This window comes from Pristis pectinata, chromosome 9 (genome assembly GCF_009764475.1).
Source record: "Pristis pectinata isolate sPriPec2 chromosome 9, sPriPec2.1.pri, whole genome shotgun sequence".
Lineage (NCBI taxonomy): Eukaryota > Metazoa > Chordata > Chondrichthyes > Rhinopristiformes > Pristidae > Pristis > Pristis pectinata.
The window spans coordinates 31,295,042-31,321,056 of record NC_067413.1 but is presented as its reverse complement, the minus strand read 5'-3'; the positions used below and the strand labels follow the sequence as shown (position 1 = coordinate 31,321,056).

At 44.4% G+C, this 26,015-nt stretch overlaps 1 protein-coding gene across 3 annotated transcripts; it reads right to left on the bottom strand.

The window, feature by feature from the left end:
* Positions 1 to 269: 269 nt before the first annotated feature.
* Positions 270 to 25,700, bottom strand: LOC127574589 (zinc transporter ZIP6-like). 3 transcript variants are annotated; one of them, XM_052023717.1, is made up of 10 exons: positions 25,668 to 25,700; positions 22,537 to 23,300; positions 20,358 to 20,526; positions 19,281 to 19,450; positions 16,738 to 16,905; positions 11,055 to 11,166; positions 9,751 to 10,152; positions 7,496 to 7,576; positions 3,777 to 3,967; positions 270 to 2,404 (listed from the first exon to the last, which is right to left on the bottom strand). In XM_052023717.1, exons 2-10 carry the CDS (start codon positions 23,293 to 23,295, stop codon positions 2,252 to 2,254), a joined length of 2,205 nt encoding a protein of 734 aa, XP_051879677.1. In that variant the 5' UTR covers positions 23,296 to 23,300; positions 25,668 to 25,700; the 3' UTR covers positions 270 to 2,251. The 3 variants fall into 3 exon arrangements, with proteins under 3 accessions (XP_051879677.1, XP_051879675.1, XP_051879674.1); XM_052023715.1 differs by lacking the exon at positions 25,668 to 25,700 and adding an exon at positions 25,066 to 25,152; XM_052023714.1 differs by lacking the exon at positions 25,668 to 25,700 and adding an exon at positions 24,201 to 24,672.
* Between the last annotated feature and the right edge of the window lie 315 nt (positions 25,701 to 26,015).

The window sequence follows — 26,015 nt, the reverse complement described above, 5'->3', positions numbered from 1 at the left end:
GATTGTGAGGTCAAAAGTCCATCTTATCGTACAAGGGACCATTCAATAGTCTTATTACAGCAGATAGAAGCTGTCCTTGAGCCTGGTGCTATGTGCTTTCAGCTTTTTGTATCTTCTGCCTGATGGGAGAGGGGAGAAGAGAGAATGTCTGGAGTGGGTGGGGTCTTTGATTATGTTGGCTGCTTTATTGAGGCAGCAAGAAGTATAGACAGAGTCCATGGAGGGGAATAGCCCAGAACAGTTAAATAAAAAGCACAAGAACCCAAATGGACCATCTAGAACTTTATTAGTCACAAGTTACAAGATTTACTTCATACAACAGTCTACAACTTTATTAAATACACACATAGTAAACAAACTCCCAGTATTTTCATTGTTTTCTCACAGTAGTTTCTTCAATCTACAACTTATGGGAAAACTTGAGAGCAAGATTTCAATGTAAAACCATAACAGTGCTGTCTTTGTAACATACGTTTGCTTTCAATTTACCTTAAATTTTTTTAAGTCAAAGAATACATGAAAATTATTCATAAATAGTTTAGTTGCCTTTTGTCAGTGACAATTGCCTATTACATACATAAAATGAAAATAACACTGCAATAGTATGGGTGTGAATATTTGTGTTGCATACAGATTACAAATATGACAAAGGAATATTTGTAATAATTATGATGTAGACTTTGTTTTTCAGAACATTATGTTAAACAATACTGTTTTTACAGCTGTTAGGTCCAGTTATAACAATAGCTGCAGCACAACAGCTGCATTGCCACATTTCTATGTATGAAGGGCTTGTAAAAATATCATTACATATAGACTGGTCATTGTCACATTACTAACTGTGTAATCTTACTGTGTTACTTCAAAAGTACTTCATTGGCTGTAAAGTGCTTTGGAATGTCTCGAGCCGGTGAAAGGTACTGCAGAGCCAGTCCCTTTTGTAACAGTTCACAACACTGAATATGCACAAAAGAATCTATATCTGCAATCCAGGATATTATCAATAAAATGTAACAGCATTTATTGAATACAACAGTCTACAACCTTATTACTAAACAACAGAAACAACCCCACATACAGGGTGCAATGCAATTTCTAGCAACAGCTGTATATAAATAGCTGTAAAAGCATCAATATACATCGACTGAAATCCGCCGTGTAACATTTGTATAGAGAGGGTGCAATGCATCTTGTAACAATAATTTTAACACAAATCCTGCAGGTTTTGGTCAACTATTTCTCTATAGTAAAGTTTAAAGGCAGTTTTGGAATGTGTGAGTGATAACCACAGCGTTACAACCAAAGAAATATATCCTCGGTTACAAGTGGAGAGTGAACACCTGTCAAAGTTGATAGCTGACAAGAACTGGCTGAATAACAAGCTGAGGGCCTGCAGAATTGCATAGAAAACAAAACTGCTCCTGTAACTTTTTCACTGCAGCTTTTTCTCCCTTTCTATTTATTCGGCACTCAGTGACCCATGTCCACACTTACCTGATTATTTTAGCTATTAACTAATTTTGTTTTACATCTCACACATTTGGGGATTCATACCTAATTGTTTGCTTTAATTTAAAATGTGGATTGCATGAAGCAAAGTGACCCAGCCGAAGATCAATCCCTGCAGAAGGGGCGAAAGGCTGAAGCAACACACAAAGGAGTTGGAGGAACTCAGTGGGTCAGGACAGTCAGCATTTTGGGTCGAGACCTTCAATCTAGGGCAAAATGCCCAGTTGGAAATGCAGAATGTGGAAAATCTCTCAGCCAACTGTGGTCAGCAGTTGTGGGGGAAAAAAGCTTTGGTCACAGAGCTAAAGGGTGAAAAGTTGAGGCTTTCCACTGTGCTCACCGATTTCATCCGATTCCACTGACTTCAGTAGAAATTCTGGAGAACAGCAGAAGATAGTCCCACCCACTTTCAGTGCTGCGAGTTCGTATTACTACTTTCCTCCTTTCTTCAAGATTGTGATCTCAGTTTGGCCTCAGTAAGAGTTAAGCTACCTGCTAACGCAAGAACATGCAGTGATGCAAGAAGAGCTGAGTCAAGTCATGAGCTGGGTGTAAGCAGAAGTTTAGGCCTGGAGAGGAGGGTGTTGCAAACCAGGGAGGGTGGATTGGGACAGAAGCTGGAAGGCTGTTACTGTAGATCAACATCCACATCACCACCACACAAAAACATACACAAAACAAATAAATAAGTGTAAATCCAGTAATTATGAATACCTACAGTTTAAGATACAACTGATATATTTCACAGTCTCACAATTGATAAGATTTTATGCTCAAACACAGCAATAAGCAGCATGATGCCAAATCCCAAGAGCATTCCTGCATTCTGCAGTAGGAAGTATGCTCCGTGACTGTAGTCGTGGTCACCAGCATCACTATGAAGCATTTCAGGAACCTGTAAAATAAAATGAGATGGCAGGTAGCATTTAAATTCATTACCGTGATGCTGGAGAGCAAAGCAGTGTGACATGCCGCCTTTGATGAAGAGTTGATATTCTTCCCAGATAATACAGGCTCTCCTCAGGTTACAAACACCCAACTTATGGATACTTCGTACATACGAACGAGCATTTGGGAGACCGGTGGGATGAATGGGGATGGATTTGCTGGCTGCTGTGGGTCTGCAGGCATCTTCTGCCAGGTGGGAACAGGGCATTTCTGTGTGCCTTCTCTCTACCCTCTACCCCGAACTGCAACAATCTGGGTCAAAAGCTCGGGACTGCCTTGATAACTTCAAAGGAGGAGAAGGCATCCAGCCCTGGTGCCTTCACGTCCTGGACTACTGAAGGAAGTCAGCAAGAAGCTATCACAAGTTCTGATCACAATCTTTCAGATGCACTTGGATAGAAGCATTGTTCCAGAAGGGCTGGAGGTTAAACGGTAGACTAATCAGACCAACACCAACAGTGAAAGTTCACAGCAGATAGAATTAATACTAGACTGGAAATAGTCAAGGTAGTTAAGGACAGTCTGCAGAGATTTGTAAAGGGGTAATTATGTCACACAAATTTAATAGTATCTTTTGGAAAAATAAAAGAACAAAGGATATGCAGTGTATGGATTTCAAATGGAAGTTTGATAAGGTACAGGAGAGGAGAAATATGCATCAGACATAGCTCAGTGGGTAACAAGTATTCTCAAGTCAGAATGTTGTTGATTCAAGTCTTCCTCCAGACACATGACCACAAGAATCTATGCTGACGCTCCAATCCAGTACCAAGAGAGTACTGCACTGGTAAAGGTGCCACTAAATCAAAGCCCAAAACCTGATGAATGTTTCTGGGACTGCCTCCAACATAAGTAGATCTCTCCTCGAATAAGAAGCCTGAAATGCATGTAGGATTCCAGATTTTCTATTGTAGCAGAACTTCCCTGTTCTGCAATAATGCATGCCATACCATTTGCCTAACTAATTACTGGGTGTACTTGCATGCTAATGGTGTTCCATGTACTAGGATCCCCCAATTTCCCTGTACAGCAGCATTCTGCAGTCTCTCTGGTTAAGAAATATTCTGTTTTTCTATTCTTTCAACAAGTGGACTTCCCCATATTATACCATCTACCAAATATTTGCACATGCACTACACCAGCTGTCTATCTGTTATGGGACAGATCAGATGCCACCACACTTGTATCTTACTTGAAGAGGATGATAACATTAGCAAAAGCACACTGGGATGATTTTCTATGTTGATGCTATATAAATGTAAGTTGTAGCAGTAAATATACAGAACCCATTTTAAAAGAAAGCCACAGTATGTACATACCATATCGACCAGGGCCACGTACAAGAACAAACCAGCAGTAATTGCAAAAATCCAAGTGGAGACATTTTCAGCATAATGTCCAATGGCTGTGCCTGTTATCATGCCCAGGTATCCCAACAAAGCAGACAGGACATTATACAGAATAGCTTGCTTGATGGTCATTCCAGCCTTCAACAGCACAGCAAAATCACCTGCATACAAAGATTTTTTTTTAAATTTCAAAATAAACCTTTTTCATTAAAAATAGATAGATAAAATATCAAAATACAACACTGCAATGTTATCTTTGCATTTGAAGTGTAGTTCAGTCACACAGTCACAGTTATCTGTTCTATACATCTGTAGTGTGAGCACATTCTGTGTACAGAGCACCATTGCCACTCATGTGGCCTCCTGGGGCAATACAAACTTCATGTTTGAGGGGCTTCTACCCCGGACTTAGCCCACTTAATGTCTAGTGGCGGAAAGACCTTAGACTGTAGTCTTTCCCCACAGAGCCTTGGCTTTGGCTGCATTGACTTTCAGTGCATTCCTCAGCACGTACTCCTGCAGCCTGGAATGTGCCATTCAGCAGCATTCCCTTATGGACATCTCATTGTACTGGAAGACCAGCAAGTTTCAGGCAGACCAAAGAGTGTCTTTTCACCGAGTTAATGATCTTCTAGCAGCACTTGATGTTTGTTTTGGTATGTGTCCCTGGGAACAGCCTTTAGATCAGAGTCCTCTGTTACGCAGCTGCTGGGGATGAACCGGGACATGGACCCTTGCATCCTTCTCCACACCCTTTGCAAATCCACCCCAGAATCTCTTCCCCACCACAGCTGTCCTGAGGGTAGCATGCATAGGGAGTGATATGTTGTCTGTACAGGAAGGCTCTGACAAGGAGGGCTCCCCTCACTGCCAGCCAAGCAAGGTCTTGGTGCTTGTTGGTGAGATCTGACGATGAGCCACTCTGCCAGATGGTTTGGACCATTTGCTCAGGGAACCACCCCACCGTATCTATAGTGTCCCTGTCCTGCAGTGTCTGTAGTACCTTCCACACTGACCACTGCCTGATAGACTTGTAGGCAAAGGTGTTTACTTGGAAGAACTCTTCCACAAAGGACAGGTAGTGCGGCAACGTCCAGCTGACTGGGATGTTGCGTGGTAACGGGGCCTGGCCTATCTTCTGCAACACCAGGGACAGGTAGAACCTAAGCACTCAGTGACATTTGGTGCCCACATACTTTGGATCCACACACCGCCTGATACAGCCACACACAAAGGTAGTCATCAGCATGAGGACAGTGTTGGGTACGCTTTTGCCCCCATTCTCTGGGGTCTTGTGCAGTGTGACCTGTCAGACTCGCTCCATCTTGGACCCCCAGATAAACTGGAAGATGTCCTGGGTGATCACAGAGGCAGAGGAGCTGGGAACAGGCCACACCTGCACCAAGTACAGCACCCCTGAGAGCATATCGCACCTGATGACCAAGTTCTTTCCAGTTATTGACACAGAATGCATTTTCCACAGACCCAATTTTTGTTTGACCTTCCCAGCCAGTTCTTGTTACACGCCTCAGCCCCTCCGAACCAGATCCCCAGCACCTTCAGGTAGTCAGACCTGACAGTGAAATTCCATTGGTGGGCCAGCTGCCAAAGAGCATGGCCTCACTCTTCCTGTGGTTGACTCTGGCCCCCGATGCCAACTTAAAATGGTTGCAGATGCTGATCAATCTGCAAACTGACCATGGATCCGAGCAGAAGACAGCAACATCATCCATATGCAGGGAGGTTTTGACTTGTGTGCCTCCACTGCCTGGCAACGTCATCTCTCGTCCCTCCTGATGGATTCGGCAAAGGGTTCTATTCAACACACAAACAAGACAGGGGAGAGTGGACAACCCTGCCCGACTTCAGCCTTGATGGGGAAACGATCTGTCTCCCACCCATTGACTTGAACTGCACTACAGATATCAGTGTAGAGCAGTTAGATCCTATTTCTGACACCCTCCTCAAAAACCATTTTGGAGAGCACATCCATCATGTATGTGTGTGATATCCTGTTGAAGGCCTTCTTCTGGTCCAAGCTGAACGGGCAGGCATCCACCCCTCTATCCTGCATATAGGCGATGGTGTCCCTGAGCAGTGCAAGGCTGTCAGAGATTTTCCTGCCAGGTACAGCACAGGTTTGATCTGGGTGGATCACCTGTCCCAGAGCAGACTTGACCCAGTTGGCAATGGCCTCGGACAGGATCTTATAGTGAACATTCAACAGTGAAATGGGTCTCCAATTCCCGATGTCCTCTCTCTCTCCCCTTTCTGCCTGTGATGAGGGTAATGATGCCCTTTCTCATGGAGTCTGACACGCTGCCAGCCAGAAGCATAGTGTTGTACACTTCCAGAAGGTCCGGGCCCATCCAATCCCACAGAACCAAGTACAACTCTGCCAGTAAGCTGTCACTTCCGGGAGCTTTACTTGAGCCAAGAGAACGGATGGAGCCAGTCAGCTCCCCCAGGGTCAGTGGCTGATCCAGACTCTCCTGCTTGCTATTGTCTAACACCTCTGTGATAGAAGACAGGAAGTTCTGGGAGGCTGTGCTGTCTGTGTTCTTTCTGTCATACAGACCAGCATAGAAGGATCCGCAGATCCTCAATATGTCTGTCTGTGAGGATGTTACTGGGCTGTCCCCTTCCTTAAGACTGTGGATCACAGAGCTCCCCGTGAACTTTTTGGAAGAAGCAGAGTGAGCACATCTCATTCTGCTCCACAAAGCGGACTCTGGATTTGATGATGATCTTGGAGGATTTAGAGGCGAAGAGCGCAGCTTGCTGGCTCTTCATCTCTTGGAGTTCCTCTCTCACATCCACCCCCATCAGCTGCAGGAAAAGTCGCTACAAGTCTGTCTGGAGTTGGCACAATTCCCTCTAACTGTCTTGCTTTCTGAACACCTTTGAGGATGACGAACCTCTTGACGTTCACCTTGGTTGCTTCCCACCACTAGTCTCCTGTCGGCACTGGATTGTCCAGTGCATTGATGATGCAGTTGAAGTCACCAGCCAGAACGACTGGTAGGGATGTCGCCAAATCTTGCAACAAAAGATAGTTCAAGACATTTTGGATCACTGTTCAAACCCATGTGCTTTCTAGGTCTTGTTGTCTTACACTGTGTAACACCAGCTTAATGTCCATTGTACTGTATTTAAACAGCTGATTTGCATTTCAATAAGTCAGCTGTGTCTCAGTGGTTAAAACGTTTGCCTGAGTCGGAAAGCCGTGGATTCATGGTCTGCTGGTTGTCACTCCCAATGTAGCCTTTCAGGTTGTTATACAGAGGTCACACCTGCCCCAACAGGTGGCACAAAAGATTCCACAAGACAGCTTTGAAGAGGAACAGGGAGTTCCACAATGTCCCATAATAATATTTACCCAATCTTACTCAAACAGATCTGAATGTGTTGTGTGCAAATTGGCTGACTTTATTCTTCTATCACGAGTGACTTCACTATACCATGTTTCAATGACTGTAAAAGTCCTGAGGTTTTGAAGATTAGATAAGCATAGTAAGATATTAACCTACAAAAAGAGGTGAGCTTGGGAGCACTGGTACAAATTCTCCCTGCTGCAAGGCTCTGGAGTCCTATGAATGTTTCCGCACAGGGTTGTACATTTTTTCCTCTGAACTCTGCAGTCACAGCCAGGTACATTACTGTGTGGGTGTTTTGGTTTAAACACTTACCCAGCTCATGTGGCAGTTCATGACAGAAAACTGCAACCGATGTACTCAGTCCACTGGATAAACCTCCTGTAAAAGCAGCTCCTGAACACAAGATTGAAACATTGATTATGCTGGAGTCACAAAAGACAAAATTAAGTTTAAATAAATGGAGCTAAACATAACTCAGTGTAAACAATGCTGAAATTAAAAATAAATTTATTCTCATCACTCAGAAGCAATCTTAAGCAGCTACTTTCAGACCATCCCTCCAAAAATTTAATTCCCATTGAACTACAACAATTGGTCCATTGATGAAAACATATTCTAACAGAGGCTCTTCTAACACTCTCGGCTCACATTATGGAGAAGTATTCAGAGGAATGTTAGTCCTCTGTAAACATGAACTGGGCCTGTCACAGTTGTATGCAGCAATTCAAAACTCAGCCGTGGTTCCTCTGGGTGCCGTGGTGACAAAACCATCTAGAATGAGAAACAAACGAGTGACTGTAGTACCAATTGTGGCAGAGGCTGGTCTGGTTTACTGGCATCCTTGAGACAGCAGGGGAAGGGTCAGACACACTGGTCGGGCCGGTGTGCGGCTCTAAAACCTGTTCATAAAATGCCCTCTGAAATGGCCTAGAAAAACACGCAGTCAGGGGCAATAAATACAGGCACCCAGTGATGCCCAGATCTGGAAATTTTTTTAATTTCACCTTATCAATGAATACAATTCCATAAGTGGAACCAGCAAATAGGATTGAACAGTGAATAATATCTACAGACACGTGCAAAGTCTAGACCATATTTATCGCATCGACTAACCGTTCACTTCCTGTCAGTCAACGTGACTCCTGAGCTGTGCTTCTACATTATGCATACTGGCATGATGCAACTTCAATGAACATGTTCCCACTTCTGTAAATAGGCACCATCTCCAAGTATATTCCAGGCAGACATCTATAGTTTTTAGATGTTATGAGAATCAAGGTACGTGGGGTTAATGTAGAAAGTGGTGCCAAGATGAAACATCAGCTGTAATTTTACTGAAGAGCAGAGCAGAGCAGAGCAGGCACCTGGTCTGAATAATCTTCTCCTGCTCCTTGCATTCTTTTAACTAATACCACATCTTCTTAAAACCAAAAAAATCTCTTCCCTCAGATGCCTTGAAATGTAATCAAATCTAACTGTACCCAAGCAGCGCTACGAGACATCTCTCTGGGGTGGGCAGGAAGTGCCCATTTCCACAGTACAGACAACTCAGGGACACTGAAGGGTTCGGGAGGAGTTGAGGAAATCTTTCAAACAAAGAGCAACAGGGTCTGGAACCCACTGCTGGCAAAGGTGGTGGAAGCAGAAACCTTTTCAGAGACAATAAGAATATACCAGGAAGAGCACCTGATGTGCCACAACCACCAGGCTACAGAGAGTTACAGAGTCATACAGCTTGAAAACAGGCCCTTCAACCCAACTCATCCATGCTGACCAAGGTGCCAACCTGTGCTAGTCCCATTTGCCCATGTTTAGCCCATATCCCTCTAGACCTTTCCTATCCATGTTCCTGTCTAAATGTCTTTTAAATGTTATAACTGTACCAGCTTTAAAGACTGTAATTATGAGAGCAGGGAAGTAGAGAGAGCTAGAAAGAAGGTTTAGTCACAACAGCACTGTTTTGAACATCATGGATGTGCTGTTAAATTTTATGAATCCATGGGGGTGTTCAGTGCAGCATCTCAATTAGAAACCACACACCACACAACACCGTGCTGCAGAGTTTCTGCATCAGGATGTGGTAGATAAGGGAACAGAGGGCATCAAACATGCTCTGATGCTGAAGGATATACAAGGGTCCCAGCAATCCAATCCTAAATTTGCATGTGTTAAACATATAGATTTCATCTGCATAAATTCAGAGGTATGAGCAGGTGGTGAAAAGGACTAGTTGGAGAGCACTTGGGACTAGCTGGGTGGGCACCATGGTCGGCATGGACTGGTTGGGCCGAAGGGTCTGTATCCGTGCTGTATTGCTCTGACGTTATAGACCAGTAAGTCTATGACTCTGTTAATATAGAACAAACTCGTGGGCTGACTGCCCCCTTCTAAGCTGCTTCATTCCACAGTTCTCTTTCACATTCACAAAATCAGCATAAAAGAGCCATTTCCCACCCTGAACAAAATATTTTCCTCAACCACAATGTTCCAGAACCAGCTATGTTTCTGTCACACTGCAGTCATCATATCAGGAGTGGTTTTGTATTACTGAGTGTAAAAAGTCTCACCGATGGCTAAACCATCACTGAAGTTGTGAAGCCCGTCACCCATTATCACCATCCACGCCAGTGTTGCTATTCCTGCATCCTTCAGTTCCTCCTGGAAATAGTAGTGGCCGTGACTATGGGGGTGGTGGTTCTGATGGTGGTGGTGATGCAGAATATGGTGGTAGCGGTGGTGGTGATGATGGGAGTCATCAGCATTTCCTATGGTGTCATGGAAGTGAGAGTGGCACTTGTTCTCGCAGCCTCTGGGCACATATGTGCTGTAATTTCCTTCTGGAAGGGCATGGGTAATCATGACTTCTTGTTCTGGAGTCAGTGAGTTTTGACTGTAATCCAGAGAGGGAAGGTTTGACTGATCCTTGGATTCAACCAGAGAGTCATCTAGATCGGTGGACTGCACACATTCTACATTTCAAAAACACACAGAATGATAAAATTATATATAACACCATTATGCAAGGATTGTACCACAGTATGCATCCATTTACAATGACAAACAATTTAGACAATTAAAGAAGAAATTTAGGAGGGAATTATCCAGAATCTGATCTACAAATAGCTATCTTCAATAAAAACTGGAAAGTATTGTACATTGGTACCTATCTTAGTGCTACATCTTCAAAAGATATTTTTACTGAAAAGCACTAGAAAAAAATAAATGTATCAAAACTCACTAGCTTGTTTAACGCATTGTCAGCTTGCCAGACATAGCCATGTTGTTCACATTTACTCAGCCGAGTACAGTATGTCACTGATGCTTGGCCAATGACAGCACAGTATGTAATGACGGGGCTTTTAAAGTTTAATCAATTAGCACTCTTGTCCCCAAAAACACATCCTGAGCACTAAGTGAGGACCAATAAATAATGAGAGGCCTGAAGCAACGTCATCTGTTTACCAACCCTATCCAAAAGGAAAAAGGATGCCCCCCAGTGCCCAAACCTTTGGGGATAAATTAATCGAAAATGACATTAATTTCTAACCAAGATATCTTCTTCTCACTACAGCTCTAGACTCCCATTTCTCCATCTGCTGCTTGCTTTGTCCAAAGCCACCCCTTAATTCATTCTCGTCACTCCTTTCTATCACAATACATAACTCCTGCTATTTACCAGTTTCAGTAGTTTCATTCCACCGCAACAAAAAAATGCATCAACATTTCCAAAATAAGCTCAGAAAATGCTTTGTTTAGACACTGGTTCAAAATTCTGTAATCCACTCATGGTGTAGGGCAACACCGATCTCCAGCTTCAGAAGAAGTTGTACAAGAAATGCTTCATTTACTTGTGGTCCAGTAACAAGCCTACCTGCAAATTGCTTTAGATATGGGGTGTCTTCCTTCGATAACTGTTGCGATTCCTGGGGTTCCACATTTCTATCAACATCCACGTCTTGTTCATCATGGTTAGATTTTTTTTGCTGTTAAGACAAAATAATACATCTCAAACACTGCCCGCTGCTACTGAAATCACAAAAGCTAAGTGTAAGGTTGAAGAAAGAAAATCAGCTTATTGTGAGCCAAAAAGAAATGTCCAATATTTCAGTTTAAGATGAGATCTTAACATCAACCCCAGCCAGATGAGATTTACATCAAATATAATTTAAAGCACAAAATCTGATAGGTCGTCTTCAACGTCTAGAATAGGTGTTGAAAGGTTTTGCTCATTTTCTGTTTAGACGATGTATTGGGGTTGATTATGACAGGACAGTGTGCTGTGGAAAGGAGTCACACTTATGTCAAAGACCAAGTCCTGTTTGAGGAGTTTCTTGAAAGTGCTCCTTTCAGTGGGAGCTAATAACCCCTCCTGTGTTCTGGGCTTTCAGCAGGTGGGTCCTGGGATGTTTAGGCAATAGAAAATCTTGATAGCACTGAAGAATCCACACATTATTAGTTAGATGGAGCTCCTGGGCTGTTTCAAGCCACCATCTGATTAGTTCTCAATATTTTTCCTGAAGTGCCTGTAGAACTGCTTTTTCCCCACCTTAAAACATGGAGTTCCCGGTCCAAGGAAGCCTTGCATTTGTGATTAATCAGCGGCTGGATTAGATAGAGACTGGTGTTTTCTAGCAGAGAAGCCAAGAGTCTTTTCAGTGGTGCTAATTAAACTGGACCTCAGGAGTGACCAGGCACTCTGTGTCTCCTGTTTTTGGGAAAGGCCAATTTGCAGTAAGGTGTTGACTGGGTTGAGCTATCTCTCTGGGTCTTTAGGTCCATTGACACTGATTTTCTTTCAGCAGTCTTCTGTTTAGGAACCAAGTGGATGAAGATGACAGAGTGGATTAGGCAGTTACTTTACCTTTAATTTTCCCATTTTGATTTATATGATAATATCTTTATTAGTCAAATGTACATCGAAATACACAGTAAATTGCATCTTTTGTGTAGAATGTTCTAGGGGCAGCCACACGTGTTGCCACACTTCTGACGCCAACATAGCATGCCCACAGCTCCTAACCCGTACATCTTTGGAATGTGGGAGAAAATTAGAGCACCCGGAGAAAACCCACGCAGACATGGGGAGAACATACAAACTCCTTACAGACAGCAGCCAGGATTGAACCTGGGTCGCTGGTGCTATAATAGCGTTATGCTAGTGATTATAGTTTGAGGAGATCAGATGTCTTTTGTGCTTTTAATTGCATCACCTTTTCACAGGATTTACATACCTCTCATTTAACAACAATTGGATTTTCATCTTATTTGACTAGAAAAGGTCACGTTACTGTTTTATTTGTTTAAATTCACATTGGCTGGGCCATCCAGTTTTAAGTTTTGGCCACTTGTCACATGGGTGGTGAAGATATCGACATTGTCTCTTGCTCAGATGATGACAAAATCTAACAAGTGGCAGTGCTGAATTGGGGGTCCTGAGATCTTGCACCTGTACCTCTGAAAAACACCATTGGTCATGGAAAGTTTGTGTTCAGACCACTTTGTCAGGAGGAGGAACCTACTAGAGCTTTTCCTACTCTCGCCTTGCCAAACGTACCTCAGACGTCGACAACCTTTGCAGCTCTGGCACTGAATTTGCCAAGATGGACTCGTCTCCCGTTGGACCAGGGATTGATCCAGGTTGGAGAAGAATTCCTTTATGGTCTCATGGATTGATTTCAGGATTGGAACCCACCTTCTACAAGGAAAGGTCATAGTCGTGTGCTGTTTCCACATTAGTGTGGGCCAGAGTGATGCAAGAGGCTCACTTATCCCACAGAGGGAATTGCTGAGACCACACGCTAGCTCAGCCTTGATGTGAAACCCACCCCATTAAAACAGCATTCCTCTTCCGGTTTGCCCTTCCAAAAGGTGCACCCACTTCCTTGTTCCTAGAGCTGGCTGTCTCCTTTCCATTGTGTCTCACTCAGGCTGGCAATGTCAACATCAAAGCATCCACATTCTTGGGTCAAAAGAAGTGGAGTAACGTTCAGTCCATCAGTATTGGGGTTGACCCTGGATTCCTGATTTCTGAAGACTGGAAGATACCTGTGTGTAGTTTCTTTTAATGTGGGGTGGTCATTGTACACCAGCTACCACACAGTCTTGACAAGATCTTTGTGTGTTGGCAAGGATGCCCTGTCACACAGGAGACAGAGTCGGAATGTTTTTATTCAGGCTGGAAGGCTGTAGCTGGCAGAGCACCAAGGATCAGTTTTTGGCCCTCAGTTATTTATGAATTATATTAATAACCTGGTAGAGGGAGCAAAGTACAAGGTAAACAAGTTGGTGGAAGGGCATGTTGTAATAAGGATATTTGGATTTTTGCAACAGAATATGGAGAGATTGAATGGGGTGGTGGGGTGGCTGAGAGGTGGAAACTTGGCAAATGGAGGTTACAATAGGAAAGTGTGAGGTCAAGCACTTTGGCAACAGGAATCAAAAGGCAGATTATCTCAATGGAGAGAAATTGCAAATGTGAAGTACAGAGGGATCGAGATATTCTAGTGCATGAATCATAAACAGTTAGTAGGCAGGTGCAGCAATGGCATGTTGGCCTTTGTTGTAAGGGGTTGGGGTTTAAGTTTGGAAATAGGGAGTTGTTATAACTGTACAGGGTGTCAGTGAAGCCACACCTGCAGTACTGTAGAGTTTTGCCCTCTTGTTTAAATAGCACTGGAGGAAGACCAAAAGAGATTCACTATCCTAACTAGAAACACAAGAGACTGCAGATGCTGGAATCTAGGGCAACAAAGTCTGCTGGAGGAACTCAGCAGGTGGAGCAGCATCTGTGGCGGGGGTGGGGGGAGGTGGGGCTGCGGGGAGGGTGGTGGAGGAGGTACTGTCGACGTTTCGGGTCAAAATTCTGCATCAGTCCTGCATCCGTGCAGGATTTCGACTTGAAATGTTGACAGTTCCTTCCCCCAACAGAAGCAGCTTGACCCACTGAGTCCCTCCAGCAGATGGTTTGTTGCACTAGACTAATGCCTGGGATGAGAGGGTTGTACTATCATTAGTGACTAAAGAAGTTGGATCTGTATTCTTTAAAGTTTAGAAAAATGAGGGGTGATCTTATTGAAAGATACAAGATCCTAAGGGGTCAATACAGGGTGAATGTTGAGAAGGTTCCACCAGTTGGAGAGTCTTCAACGACAGGACAAAATATGGGGCCAATCATTTAAAACTGAGGTGCACAGGAATTTATTTTCTCGGAGGGTGGTGAATCGCTGGAACTCCCTACCTCGGAGAATTGTGAAGACTGGATCACTGAGGTTATTTGAAGAGGAAATAGATGTTTTTGAAAGATTAGGGAATGGAGGGCTATGGGGAACTGGCACAGAAGAAGAGTTGAGGCCTGGAGCAGATCAGCCATGACCTTATCGAATGGTGGGAACAGACTTGAGGGGCCGAGTGATCTACTCCTGCTCCAATCTCCTTCTGTTGATTAGAGACCATTAGCACACGAACACAGCAGGCACAAGTACCCACATACACTTTGCCTACAGGTTTGCTATTCTCACACATAGATGAACAAAAAACATCCAGTCTATTCACCAAATACCCACCACATCCCTGCCTCCCCTAGCCTCCTCCTTCCTTCACTTGCCTCTCCCTGAACACCACCCTCCCACCTGACTTCTCTTAAGCAATCACCACCTCCCTCTTCCTCCACTATCGCTCTCTCATATTCCACTTTTCTACCCCACCTTCTCCGACCTCTTAATACCCACCCCCAGCAATTTCAACAACCAGTTGCTCACACTCACTGGGGTGCCTCCCACCTCCAACTCCCTCCTAACTGCTGCCATTCAGTGCCAGTTCCAGATCACCACTCATCTGAAGAACTGTGCAAATTAGCCAAAGTGACCCTGGAGTGAGAGGTTGCCAAGTCTGGCAGTGGCTTTGGACATGCCCCTGGGATTGAGGACTCAGAGTTTGCTGTAGCAGCTCTGCAAAAGCTGTTTAATCTTCGTGATCATTACAAGAGCCAGACTGGCGTAGGAATCCGTATAAACAGTTTCCAGTTTATAATCTGAACCTTTAAGGGACCCAGTGGAGCTGTGTAATCACATCCATTGTCACCAACTAATCTTCCAAACAAAACGATAATCTATTATGTAAAATAATGCCACTAAAGAATGCAATCAAGGATCTTTATAGATACTGTAGAGATTAGGTACCTTCTGTATTCTCCTGCAGACAATCCCATTCATCCCCATTTAAATACACACTATATTACCTGCCATTCACTAGTGCAGGAAAGTTACCGTGACCATTTGGACTGAGGTAATCTTTGACACCAACAGTGTTCTCCCTTTCAATTGTAGACTGTGACTCCAGTTACTTTATTTTTCATTTTTCCATTTTGATTTAATTTTGTTATTCTGATTAAATTGGTTAGTTTGAACAAATCATACATGTCTTGTGTATTTAACTGAGCCACCCTTGCACGGGAAAGCCTTGCAATTTAACAACAATTTCATTTTATTTGACTACAATAAGACTAGAATTTGACTGGAATGACTGCTGCTACTTTATCTTGTTGGAATTCATGTTAGCTGGGTCAGCCCATTTTAGAATTTCAATGGGTTCCCCCAATCTAACCAACCTACCTGAAAATGCCACCACTTGCCAAGTTCTCAATTATCTACACATTCAGCATGCTTCAGATCTTCATGCAAGTATCTTTGAAGAGCTGCATGGAGATCTGAAGACAGTAGTCCACATGCTCCTCAGAATAAACAATCTGATTCATGTTTCGCGACTTTAATCATTCTGAATGGCAAACACATTCATCATTTTAAGTGTGCTCCCCTAAAGCTCTTGTCTGCGTTCAGGCCTCTTCCATGAGGGTCCAGTGTGAACTTCTGAGAAGCACCACTGGCACTGGTATACAGAATCACTAAAGTCCCAGCAGGAAGGAGGCATTTGACCATCATGCTGGTGCTGCCCCTTTTCTTGAGCTCCTTCATTTAGTTCCACTCTCCAGATCTTTTCCCACTGTGAAATCTTCTCCCAAGCTCCTTCTCTTTCTAAAGTTTCTACTAAATGCATTCTTTCAGGCAGCACCTTTCAGTCATTATAACTTGGTCTGTAAAAATAAAAGCTTTGTCACATCATCCTGGGTTCCTTTGTGAATCACCTATAATCCAGGCCCCTCTGGCCAAGTTTTGTCACTGGAAAGTTTCTTTTACTCATCAAAACACTTCATTTTTAACATATTTCTTGAATCTCCCCTTAACCTTCTCTGCTTTAAAGATTCACTGCATCACTGAATTCCCTCATGCTGGTAAATGTAACCTATATTACACTACAGACCACTATTCTCCTTGCCTGCTACCGGTTCTGATTCTTTTATCAATTAACCACCCAGAGAAGCAAGTTACAACTCAGGCTACCACACAGAGTTTTCCCTCCCTGTTGAAAAATCCAAAAGGAGGGGATCAGATGACAAATACTTAAGGCAATTACTAAAGCAATAAAGTTGTCAATTAAAACTCAGCAACTATTGAGCTCCCTTAAAGAGGTTAGGAACAGAGTGCACTGCCAGCTCTTACCTTCCTTTTCCCTTTGTACAATTTAATTAACGTTATCAGATGTTCAATAAGAAACATAAAGTAAAGTCCACCAAGGGCAGTGAGCCCCTTCCACACATAATTCAAATGATCATGGTCTTCTTCGGGATGCTCATGCTGCTCAGCACTGTGGTGATGGATGCCTTGAGACTGGAAAGAGCATAAATATTTTTGTTTAGTTCCAATGTAATAAAGTCGTCTGAGAAGCTTCAACTTTTATTCCATTTCTAGCCCCAAGCAGTTTAGTACATTTAAAGCGCAGCCACTGTTATGATATTGGAAATGTAGCAGCCAATTTGCAAATAGCAACCTCACACAAATGTGTTAATGACCAGGTAATCTGATTGGGTTGGGGTCAATACTAGCCAGGACATCAAACAACTCCTGTGCTCATTCAAAACAAAGGCCAAGGGATCTTTTACACACACTCAACAGAGCAGGCATCAGTTTCACATCTCACTGGGATACTGGCAAATATATGGATGGAGAGAAAATGACCATGGGTATCTCAGGTCTGGAGTAGATGTGGTGGCGGGGATAGTCACTAGCATTGCCCAAGATCCAGTATCAAAGTGCATGTCCCTGAGGTACTGCCTTTTTAGCTTGTACCATACAAGCTCAAGGTCCTCCTAACCTAAGAAAAACAAGGTAACATGCCTTAATGATACCCAAGAAAAAACAAGGTAACGTGCCTTAATTACTACCGACCAGTCACTCTGACAGTCACCACCATGAAGTGCTGAGAGGCTGGTCATGGCACGCATTAACTCCAGCCTCCCAGAAAACCCTGACCCACTGAAGTTCACCCACCATTGAAACAGGTCTACAGTGGACGCCATCTCCCTGGCCCTACACTTCATCTCTGGAGCATCTGGACAGTAAAGGCACCCACATTAGACTATTGTTTATTGACTACAGCTCTGCCTTCAATACTATAATTCCAAGCAAACTCATCACCAAACTCCGAGACCTGGGACTCAACACCTCCCTCTGCAACTGGATCCTTGACTTTCTGACCAACAGATCACAATCAGTGAGGAAAGGAAGCAACACCTCTGGCACGATTATTCTCAACACTGGTGCCCCACAAGGCTGTGTCCTCAGCACCCCTACTCTACTCCCTATATACTCATGACTGTGTGGCCAGATTCTGCTCTAACTCCATCTACAAGTTTGCAGATAATACCCACTGTAGTGGCCGCATCTCAAATAATGATGGAGTACAGGAAGGAGATAGAGAGCTTAGTGACATGGTGTCATGACGACAACCTTTCCCTCAATATCAGCAAAACAAAAGAGCTGATCATTGACTTCAGGAAGGGGAGTGGTGCACATGCACTGGTCTACATCAATGGTGCTGAGGTCGAGAGGGTTGAGAGCTTCAAGTTCCTAGGAGCGAACATCACGAATAGCCTGTCCTGGTCCAACCACAGATGCCATGGCCAAGAAAGCTCACCAGCACCTCTACTTCCTCAGGAGGCTAAAGAAATTTGGCATGTCCCCTTTGACACTCACCAACTTTTATTAATGCACCATAGAAAGCGTCCTATCTGGATGCATCATGGCTTGGTATGGCAACTGCTATAGAACTGTTGCCATACTCTGCAAAGGGTTGTGGACACAACCCAGCACATCACGGAAACCAGCCTCCACTTCATGGACTCTGTCTATACTCTTTGCTGCCTCAGTAAAGCAGCCAGCATAATCAAAGACCCCACCCACCTGGGACATTCTCTCATCTCCCCTCTCCCATCAGGCAGAAGATACAGGAGCCTGAGGGCACATACCACCAGGCTCAAGGACAGCTTCTATCCTGCTGTTATAAGACTATTGAACAGTTCCCTAGTACGATAAGATGGACTCGTCTTCATAATCTACCTTGTTATGACCTAGCACCTTATTGTCTACCTACACTTGCTCTGTAGCTGTGACATTTTACTCTGTATTCTGTTATTATTTTATCCTGTAGTACCTCAATGCACTGTGTACTGAATTGATCCATATGATCCGCATGCAGGACAAGTTTTTCACTGTACCTCAGTACAATTGACAATCAGCCAATACCTGACCCACAACCCTCCTTCAAATCAACTGTCTGATCCCACCAATGTGACCTAGTTGTCAGCTGATTCATCACTCAGTCCCCAAGGGCTGTGGCTGTTACTATGGATTGCCAGGAATTGTCAACAGTTAAAGCAAGCAATTATTCCATTCAGGACCACAGGTCTTTGAATTTTAAAAGCCATTTAGATGCAGAGGGACAAAGCAAAAGACTTAAATTTAGGCAAATCCCCAACAAATATTGATATGGAAATAATTCCCAAAAGTAAACACACTTGTAAAGCAACACATCTTTTTGACAATGCTGAGCAGTTAATTGGAAAAGTGGGTCATGTGCTTCCATCAGACCAATCCTAGCTGTGTACTGAACTGCCCCCTCAGTGGGATCTTTGGGTGGACAACCTGGAATTCTGGAAAGATGACACTTTCGAAGAGTAGCTTTTGCGTACACAGACAGTACTTACATGCGGCAAGAGATGTAAAAACGCATCCCCGCTCAGTGTCCCAACAGCCAAAGCAACCAAGAACGTCAAGAGAAACTTGAAGAATGTCTTATTCATTAAGGGCATGAAGATGATACCCAGCAGCGACAGCAGACTGATGACTGTGACAGACACAAAACCTCCAATCCAGGCTATTGTGAAACAAGGAATAGACAGAATTAAATGCTTCATTATATTTTCCAAAAACACAACTTCCAGCTATTTCACTAAATGATTTACTTGGCCTTTACTCATCCTTCCCTCCTCTCCAAGTCAAATCTACATCTCTGTAGCAGTGAATAAATTGGCACTGTAAACCATAATCTGTTTTTTTTAAATCCCACTACCCCAAGTTAAAGCAGTTATAAAATGTATGGAGCCCTGGGTTTCATGAAGACAGAGTGAAACAAAAGGAAGTTATGCCAGATCTTTCCAAATCTCGAAATTAGGCAATTCAGCTCTCAACATTTCAAAGGCTTGGAGGGGAGCTTTACTACAACGAGACTTAGTTACAAATAATTACCGGAGGAACTCAGCCGATGCAGGGTTTTGACCTGAAGCGTCGACAATTTCCACCCCCCACCTCCCCACCCACAGATGCTGCTTGACCAGTTCCTCCAGCAGATTGTTTGTTGCTCCAGATTCCAGCATCTGTGGTCTCTGGTGTCTTCAACAACCTGTAGTTACTTGGAGACTGGGATTCTTCTCTTTTCTGTAAATAATGTTAAGAGAAGATCTGATGGCAGTGCTCAAATTCATAATTGTTTTTTGGGAATGAATAAGAAGCTGTTTTCAGTGGCAGGAGGATGATCGACGACCACAAGATACAAATATATGTAGACAGAACATGCTGTCCAACAGGGTGGTGGAAAAAGAGTCACCAAAGGGAACTGATAAAGAAAAAATTGCCGCACTATGGGGAATAGAGGGACTGAATGGAGAGCTCTTTCAAAGCCCGACACAGATCCTTGTTCTCTGCTATAATGTTCTGTGACAGGTTGTGGACGTGTATATTACTCAGTACGAGGCACTCGATCCAAATTACATTAAGTGACTTACCTGCCCCAATGGAATAACCAGAATATTTCTCTCCAGGTTCATGTGCGATGCATGCCTTGCTTTCGATCTGATCCAGGAGTGCAGGGCAAAGGTAGCTGAACTGCTCAGCGCTCAAAGTCGCACGTGGGAGCATTCCATGGGACGAGAGTAACTTGTCTGCATTCAGGCACTGTATGGGACACAACAGTACACAGGCCTGTCTGACTAATGCAATCAGCTTGCTTATCCACCCATTCAAAACCATCCCCATTTGCAAACTATTCAAGCTCATTATACTTGGATATTTAAAAGCAGACAATTTCACACATGGTGGCAACACAGGGAACTCTTGCAATGCACAACCACCATCAGATGTCCATGATATATCCAGGGCAGTCCATTTACAATAAGTATGGGAACAACGAGCCTCAACCAGAGAAGATGTGGGATTATCTGCTGTCAGCAACAAAAAGAATGTATTTTTGCACTGCACACTTCCGATTTTTATTTCAATTTGATGTTAACACCATAATGATTTGGGGGAAGGTGTCGGTAGCCTTTTGCTGGCTGTCAATTGCACCTTTTCAGAGATGTCAGTGCTGGATACTGGAATAGTACACAGAGGATGAAGAGAGGAAGGTAGTGGTGGGGAGGGGGGAGGTGGAAATAATTTTCTACAGGTAAAAAAAATTGTGAAGTTCTGGGTACCTTCAACAGAACTCAATATTCTTTGGCTCAAGCACAGTGCAGAAATTCATCACCAAACTAAACAGTTAGGAAATCTATCAAGGGTACCTCTGCTGGCTGACTGAGTGCTGGGTATTGTTGTTTGGAATATAACCTGACCAACAACACTGTACTGTCCGGCCACCAATGGTCCAGCCCCTTAAACACTGCAGTGGTAATGTTACTGGACCAGCAGCTGGTGTGCTGGATCACTCCTCCGTCATTCAATAAGACCATGGCTGATTCTTTTTGACCACAGAACAAATTTCTTGCACTAACCACACAATATCCTTGATATTTAAAAATGTTGATTTCTGACTGAATACATTCAGTGACTGAGCCTCCACTGTCCTCTGAGGTGGAGAATTCCAAAGATTCACCACCCGAAGGACGGAGATTTCTTTTCTCATCCTTCTCTTGAATGGCTTACCCCTCATTTCGAGGCTCTTATCCTCAGTTCTGGACATCTCTGCTGCTGTTAAAAACATCAACTTTGTATTTACCCCATCAAACGCCTTAAGAATTTTGTAGGTTTCAATGAGATCACCTCTCACCCTTTTAAAATCAAGAGAGTACAGACTCAGTCTGCTTAATCTCTTCTCATAGGTCAAACCCACAGCCAGGAGTTAATTTGGCGAACCTTTACTGCACCCTATCTTATGTAGGGAGACCAGACTTGTCCACAAACTTCCAGAAACAGTCTCACCAGGGCTCTATACAACTGGAGCAAGATACCTCTTGCACTCAATTCTTTTGCAAAAATGATGAACCTACCACTTGTCTGTCTAAATGCACGTTGTTCTTGCAAGTTAACTTACAGTGATTTGTATACAAGGACACCCAGGTCCTGTTGAACACCAGCACCAACTTATACAGGCCTTTCAATCCCACTTAAAAAATCCCTCTTTCTATTTTCATCACCAAAATGGATGACTTCATATATTTGTGTTTGTATTTGTATACATCCTTGCCCTTCACTTAATGTGACTCCACCAACACAGGTGACTCTCAACTGCCTCCTCATTGTCCATGCCATGAACAAATAAGAAAAACTTACATTAACCAAGCCTCTGCTGCCCTGTGGCCCAACTAGGAACAGTCCTATTCACCCCCTGCTCACTGAACACCACTGGTTCAGACTTTGGCAACATCACCATTTTAAAATTCTCCTTATTTTCAAATTCCTCCTGACTTTCCTCCTCCCAATGTCTCACCTCATCCAGCCCTGCAACTCCAAGATCCCAACACTCCTCCAATTCCAGCTTGTCATGTTTTCAACTGCCCAAGACCTCTTTATTCCTTCATGGTGCTCTCTAAAACCCATCACCCCAGCCAAGCCTTTGGTTGTTTGTCCAAGTATCTCCCACATCAGATTTGTTTGAGTCAGAGCATTACAGGTGCTGCATAAATGCAAGTTGCTGCTGTTGTTGTAGGATGACAAAGTTAGAGAGCAAAAGAACATCAAACATCTTACCTCTTCTTTGTTCACATCTTTATCTACATGTTCTTCAAGTAAACTATTTTTCTGGACCTCTTTAACAATCTTGTGGGTGGAATATTCCGGTGGCAGCTGTCCAGCTGTGTTGGTGGGGTATCCAACTGTTGTGGCAAGCTGAGCTTTAAGCTCAAGTGCCACAGATGGCTCAGTTGGCAGGGAGACTGCACTTGGAGGGCTGCGTGCTGGCCTTGCCTGCAGTTTGCCTCCGGATTTATCACCAGATGCGACTGTGTGGGAGTGCGTGCCTGAGCTGCTCTGGGCGTCCACCCCAGATACATTGGCCTGCTTTGGGAAAGGTCCAGTCTCTTTGGGAGTGGTCTGCAAGCCGATTCTCAACTGGATCTGCCGGCAGCCCGGACAACAGTGGTGGCGAATGGTTCCTTCTGCTAACACCGTGCGTTTCTCGGAGACATGGTCCACGTGCTCATGTTTGGTTACCATCGTCCTGATACCTCCAACCCCAATATTACACAGCAACTTCTCCAATCCCTCAACTGTGAGCGTGCCGTTTTCTCCATACTGGTTGAACAGTTTGTGCAGGTAGTACTTCTGCTCAAACACCGCCTTGTACCTGTCCATAGCCGCGATGGTTGGATCTGGCCATGGTGCATGACTATGCTCGCCAAGTGCTGTGCATTCTGGATCATGATCTGAGAGGCCATTGCACTTGTTCCAAAGGAAGGTCACCAGGCAGACCGAGAGAAAACTGAGAGCATAAATCCTTCCTTCTGCCATCGCTCCTGCCAATAAAAGGAAGTTTATGCACACATATTATCAGTAGAAACTACAGTATAGCAGCTTAAGGGGCCTTACAACTTTCTAACAAATTCAGATCCTGGTAAAATGTTCAGATCACCTGTTCCATTCACTCAAGTCGGCATATTTTAAAGGCACCTCAGAAACACAGATAATTTAAGACACAGAAGTCCTTCAGGCCAATTCTCAAATCAGATCAATCCCATCTTCCAGCAGGGAATCTGTAATCCTGCAGGTCACAGCTCTTCAAGTGCATATCCAGTATGATTTAAATGTGCTGAGGGTTTCTGCCTGTCCCACCCTTTCAGGCAGCGAGTTCTAGACCACTCTCTAGATCAATTTTTTTGTCTTCATCTCCCCTATAATTCTTCTACAAATTACTTTACATCTATTCCCTTGGTTTTTGACCCCTCAGCTCAGACATTTAGTCCACCTTAGTCTATCCAATAATTTTATACACCTTAATTTTCTTTAAAAAAAATGGCCACCCCATCTTTCCCTAAAGTTAATTTCTTTTCCAGGCATTTCTCCAGTGCACCTGATGCAGCACTTTTATGTGAACGGAATTATAAGCTGTACTCAATTTGTGACCAGCTACAGTTGCATACAGTTCTAGCATAAACTCCTTGTTTTATATTCTGTGCTTCAGTTAATAAAAGAAGCATCCTTTTTAACCTTTTTATTGAACCACCCTGCTACCTTTGAGGACGTCCTCTCCGAGACTCCCCCCATTCCTGAACATCATTCAATATTCCGCCATTTATTGTCACGCTTCTTTAAATGCATCGCCCCACTTCCCATAGAATCATATGGTACAATAAAAGGCCCTTCAGTCCATCATGCCTATGCTGCCTGTTACACCTACCCACACTAATCCCATTTACCTGCATTACGTCTGCAGCCTTCCATGCCTTGTCTAGATGCATCTGCAATGTTGTGAGAGTCTCTGCCTCCATCATCATCTCAGGCAGTGCGTTCCAGACTCCACCCATCCTCTGGGGAAAAAAAATTCCCCTCTAAACCTCCTCTCTCTCATCTGAAACCTATGCCTTCTTGTGCCAGAGCATGGCGACTCTGCAAGCTGCTCCCAGCAGATCTATTCATTACACCTGTTATAATCGTTCTACTCGTTTAAATCTAAATTTTAAGCACTATATTCTGTTATTGTTTTCTCTTTGTACTACCTCAAAGTACTAAAGTTTTGAAATGATTTGTATGGATGGCTTGCGGAGCTACGTTTTTCACTGTACTTGTGACAATAAACCAACACATCCCACCATGGGGAAAAGATTTTACTCTGTTGCCCCTACCCCTATAAATGTTGTAAACCTCCATCAGATCCCCCTCAGCCTCTGCTCCAGGGAACAGTCCCAGCCTCTCCCTATAACCGTTCGCTCCATCCCAGTAGGTTCGCCCTGCGCCCTCCCCAATTCCCCGCATTGATGTCATCTCTTCTCCTGCCCATCCGCAACGTCCCGCGGATCAGGGGTTCTCCCATCCCCGCCGCCACCAGCTCCAGCGCCGGATCCTTCACCGGGGACAGGCCGGGGATTCGGCCCCCACCCCCAGCCCGGGCGGCCGCGGGCTCCAGGCGCATCCCCGGAGGTGCGGGGCTCACACCCGGCACCGGCGCCCCGGCCGGGCCCAGACCCACGGGGCTGTGTGGAGTCTTGCTGTGCGCTGATTGCGGGGCCGCCACCGTCGCCCCAGCCCGCCCCCCCGCCATCCCAATCCCCCACCTGCCCTCACCAGGCCCAGCCGATCCAAAGCTCACGGTCGATTAATCGAAGCGACTCACACGCGTGCAAACCGACTAATCATTCAAGCGCCGACTCAGCAGCCCCACCGAGTGGCCGCGCCTGTAACAGCAGGAGTTCCCTGCCGCTCAGCAGCCCCACCGAGCGGCCGCGCCTGTAACAGCAGCAGTTCCCTGCTGATCAGCAGCCCCACCATGAAAAACTTGGACGGGTCAATTCATTACACAGTGCAGTTACATTGGGTTAGTACAGAGATGTAGTACAGGTCATGCAACAGCAGGAGCTCCTTGCTGCTCAGGAGCCCCAAGGAGTGGTCTCACTTTGCATCATAAGCATAAGGAAGAGAAGCGGGGAGAGGTTTTCTGGTCCTTCGAGTCTGCACGACTGTTCAGAAAAATCAGGCTCATAGAGTCAAACTTAAAATAGGCCGTATCTTCCACTGAGTCCCAAGAAACACTTATCTACACCAAAACTACCCTTAACATATTTTACTGTCCCCATATTCCCATCAACTTCCCCCAGATTCTGCCATTCACCTACATTCTAGGGGAATTTACAGTGGTCTATTAACCAGGGAGAGCTATATTGGGTTACCTGATCCATAAACAAGCGAAGAAACAGCCGGATGTGGTCATAGTCACAGGGTTACACCTTCCAATGTACTAGACTCTTCCATCATATTCCCTGGGCATGTGCTGTCCACCAGCAAGACTGGCCCAGCAGAAGGGTGGCACAGTGGTCTTCAGGTGGGAGAGAGACCCCAGCCCAGGCTTTCCCTCTTCCCTCTGTCTGTTTTCATAGATGCTACCTTAATGAGTTCTTTCAGCATTTTTGTTTCAGATTCTGGCAGTTGCATTTTTGTTTGTTTTCCGTACTTCAGGGAGTCTCAGGGAATCAGGTCAAATGTGGGCGAGGAAACCTACTGATTCCCACCTCTCGTCC

Coding starts and splice junctions, on each gene's coding strand:
- LOC127574589 (XM_052023714.1), bottom strand. CDS start 24,225: ATGGAAGGCTGCAGACGTAATGCAG. Junction 23,301..24,200: donor AGGCTGCAGACGTAATGCAG/GTAAATGGGATT, acceptor TTTTATTGGCAG/GAGCGATGGCAGAAGGAAGG. Junction 7,577..9,750: donor CAGTGATGGTTTAGCCATCG/GTGAGACTTTTT, acceptor TCTTGTGTTCAG/GAGCTGCTTTTACAGGAGGT.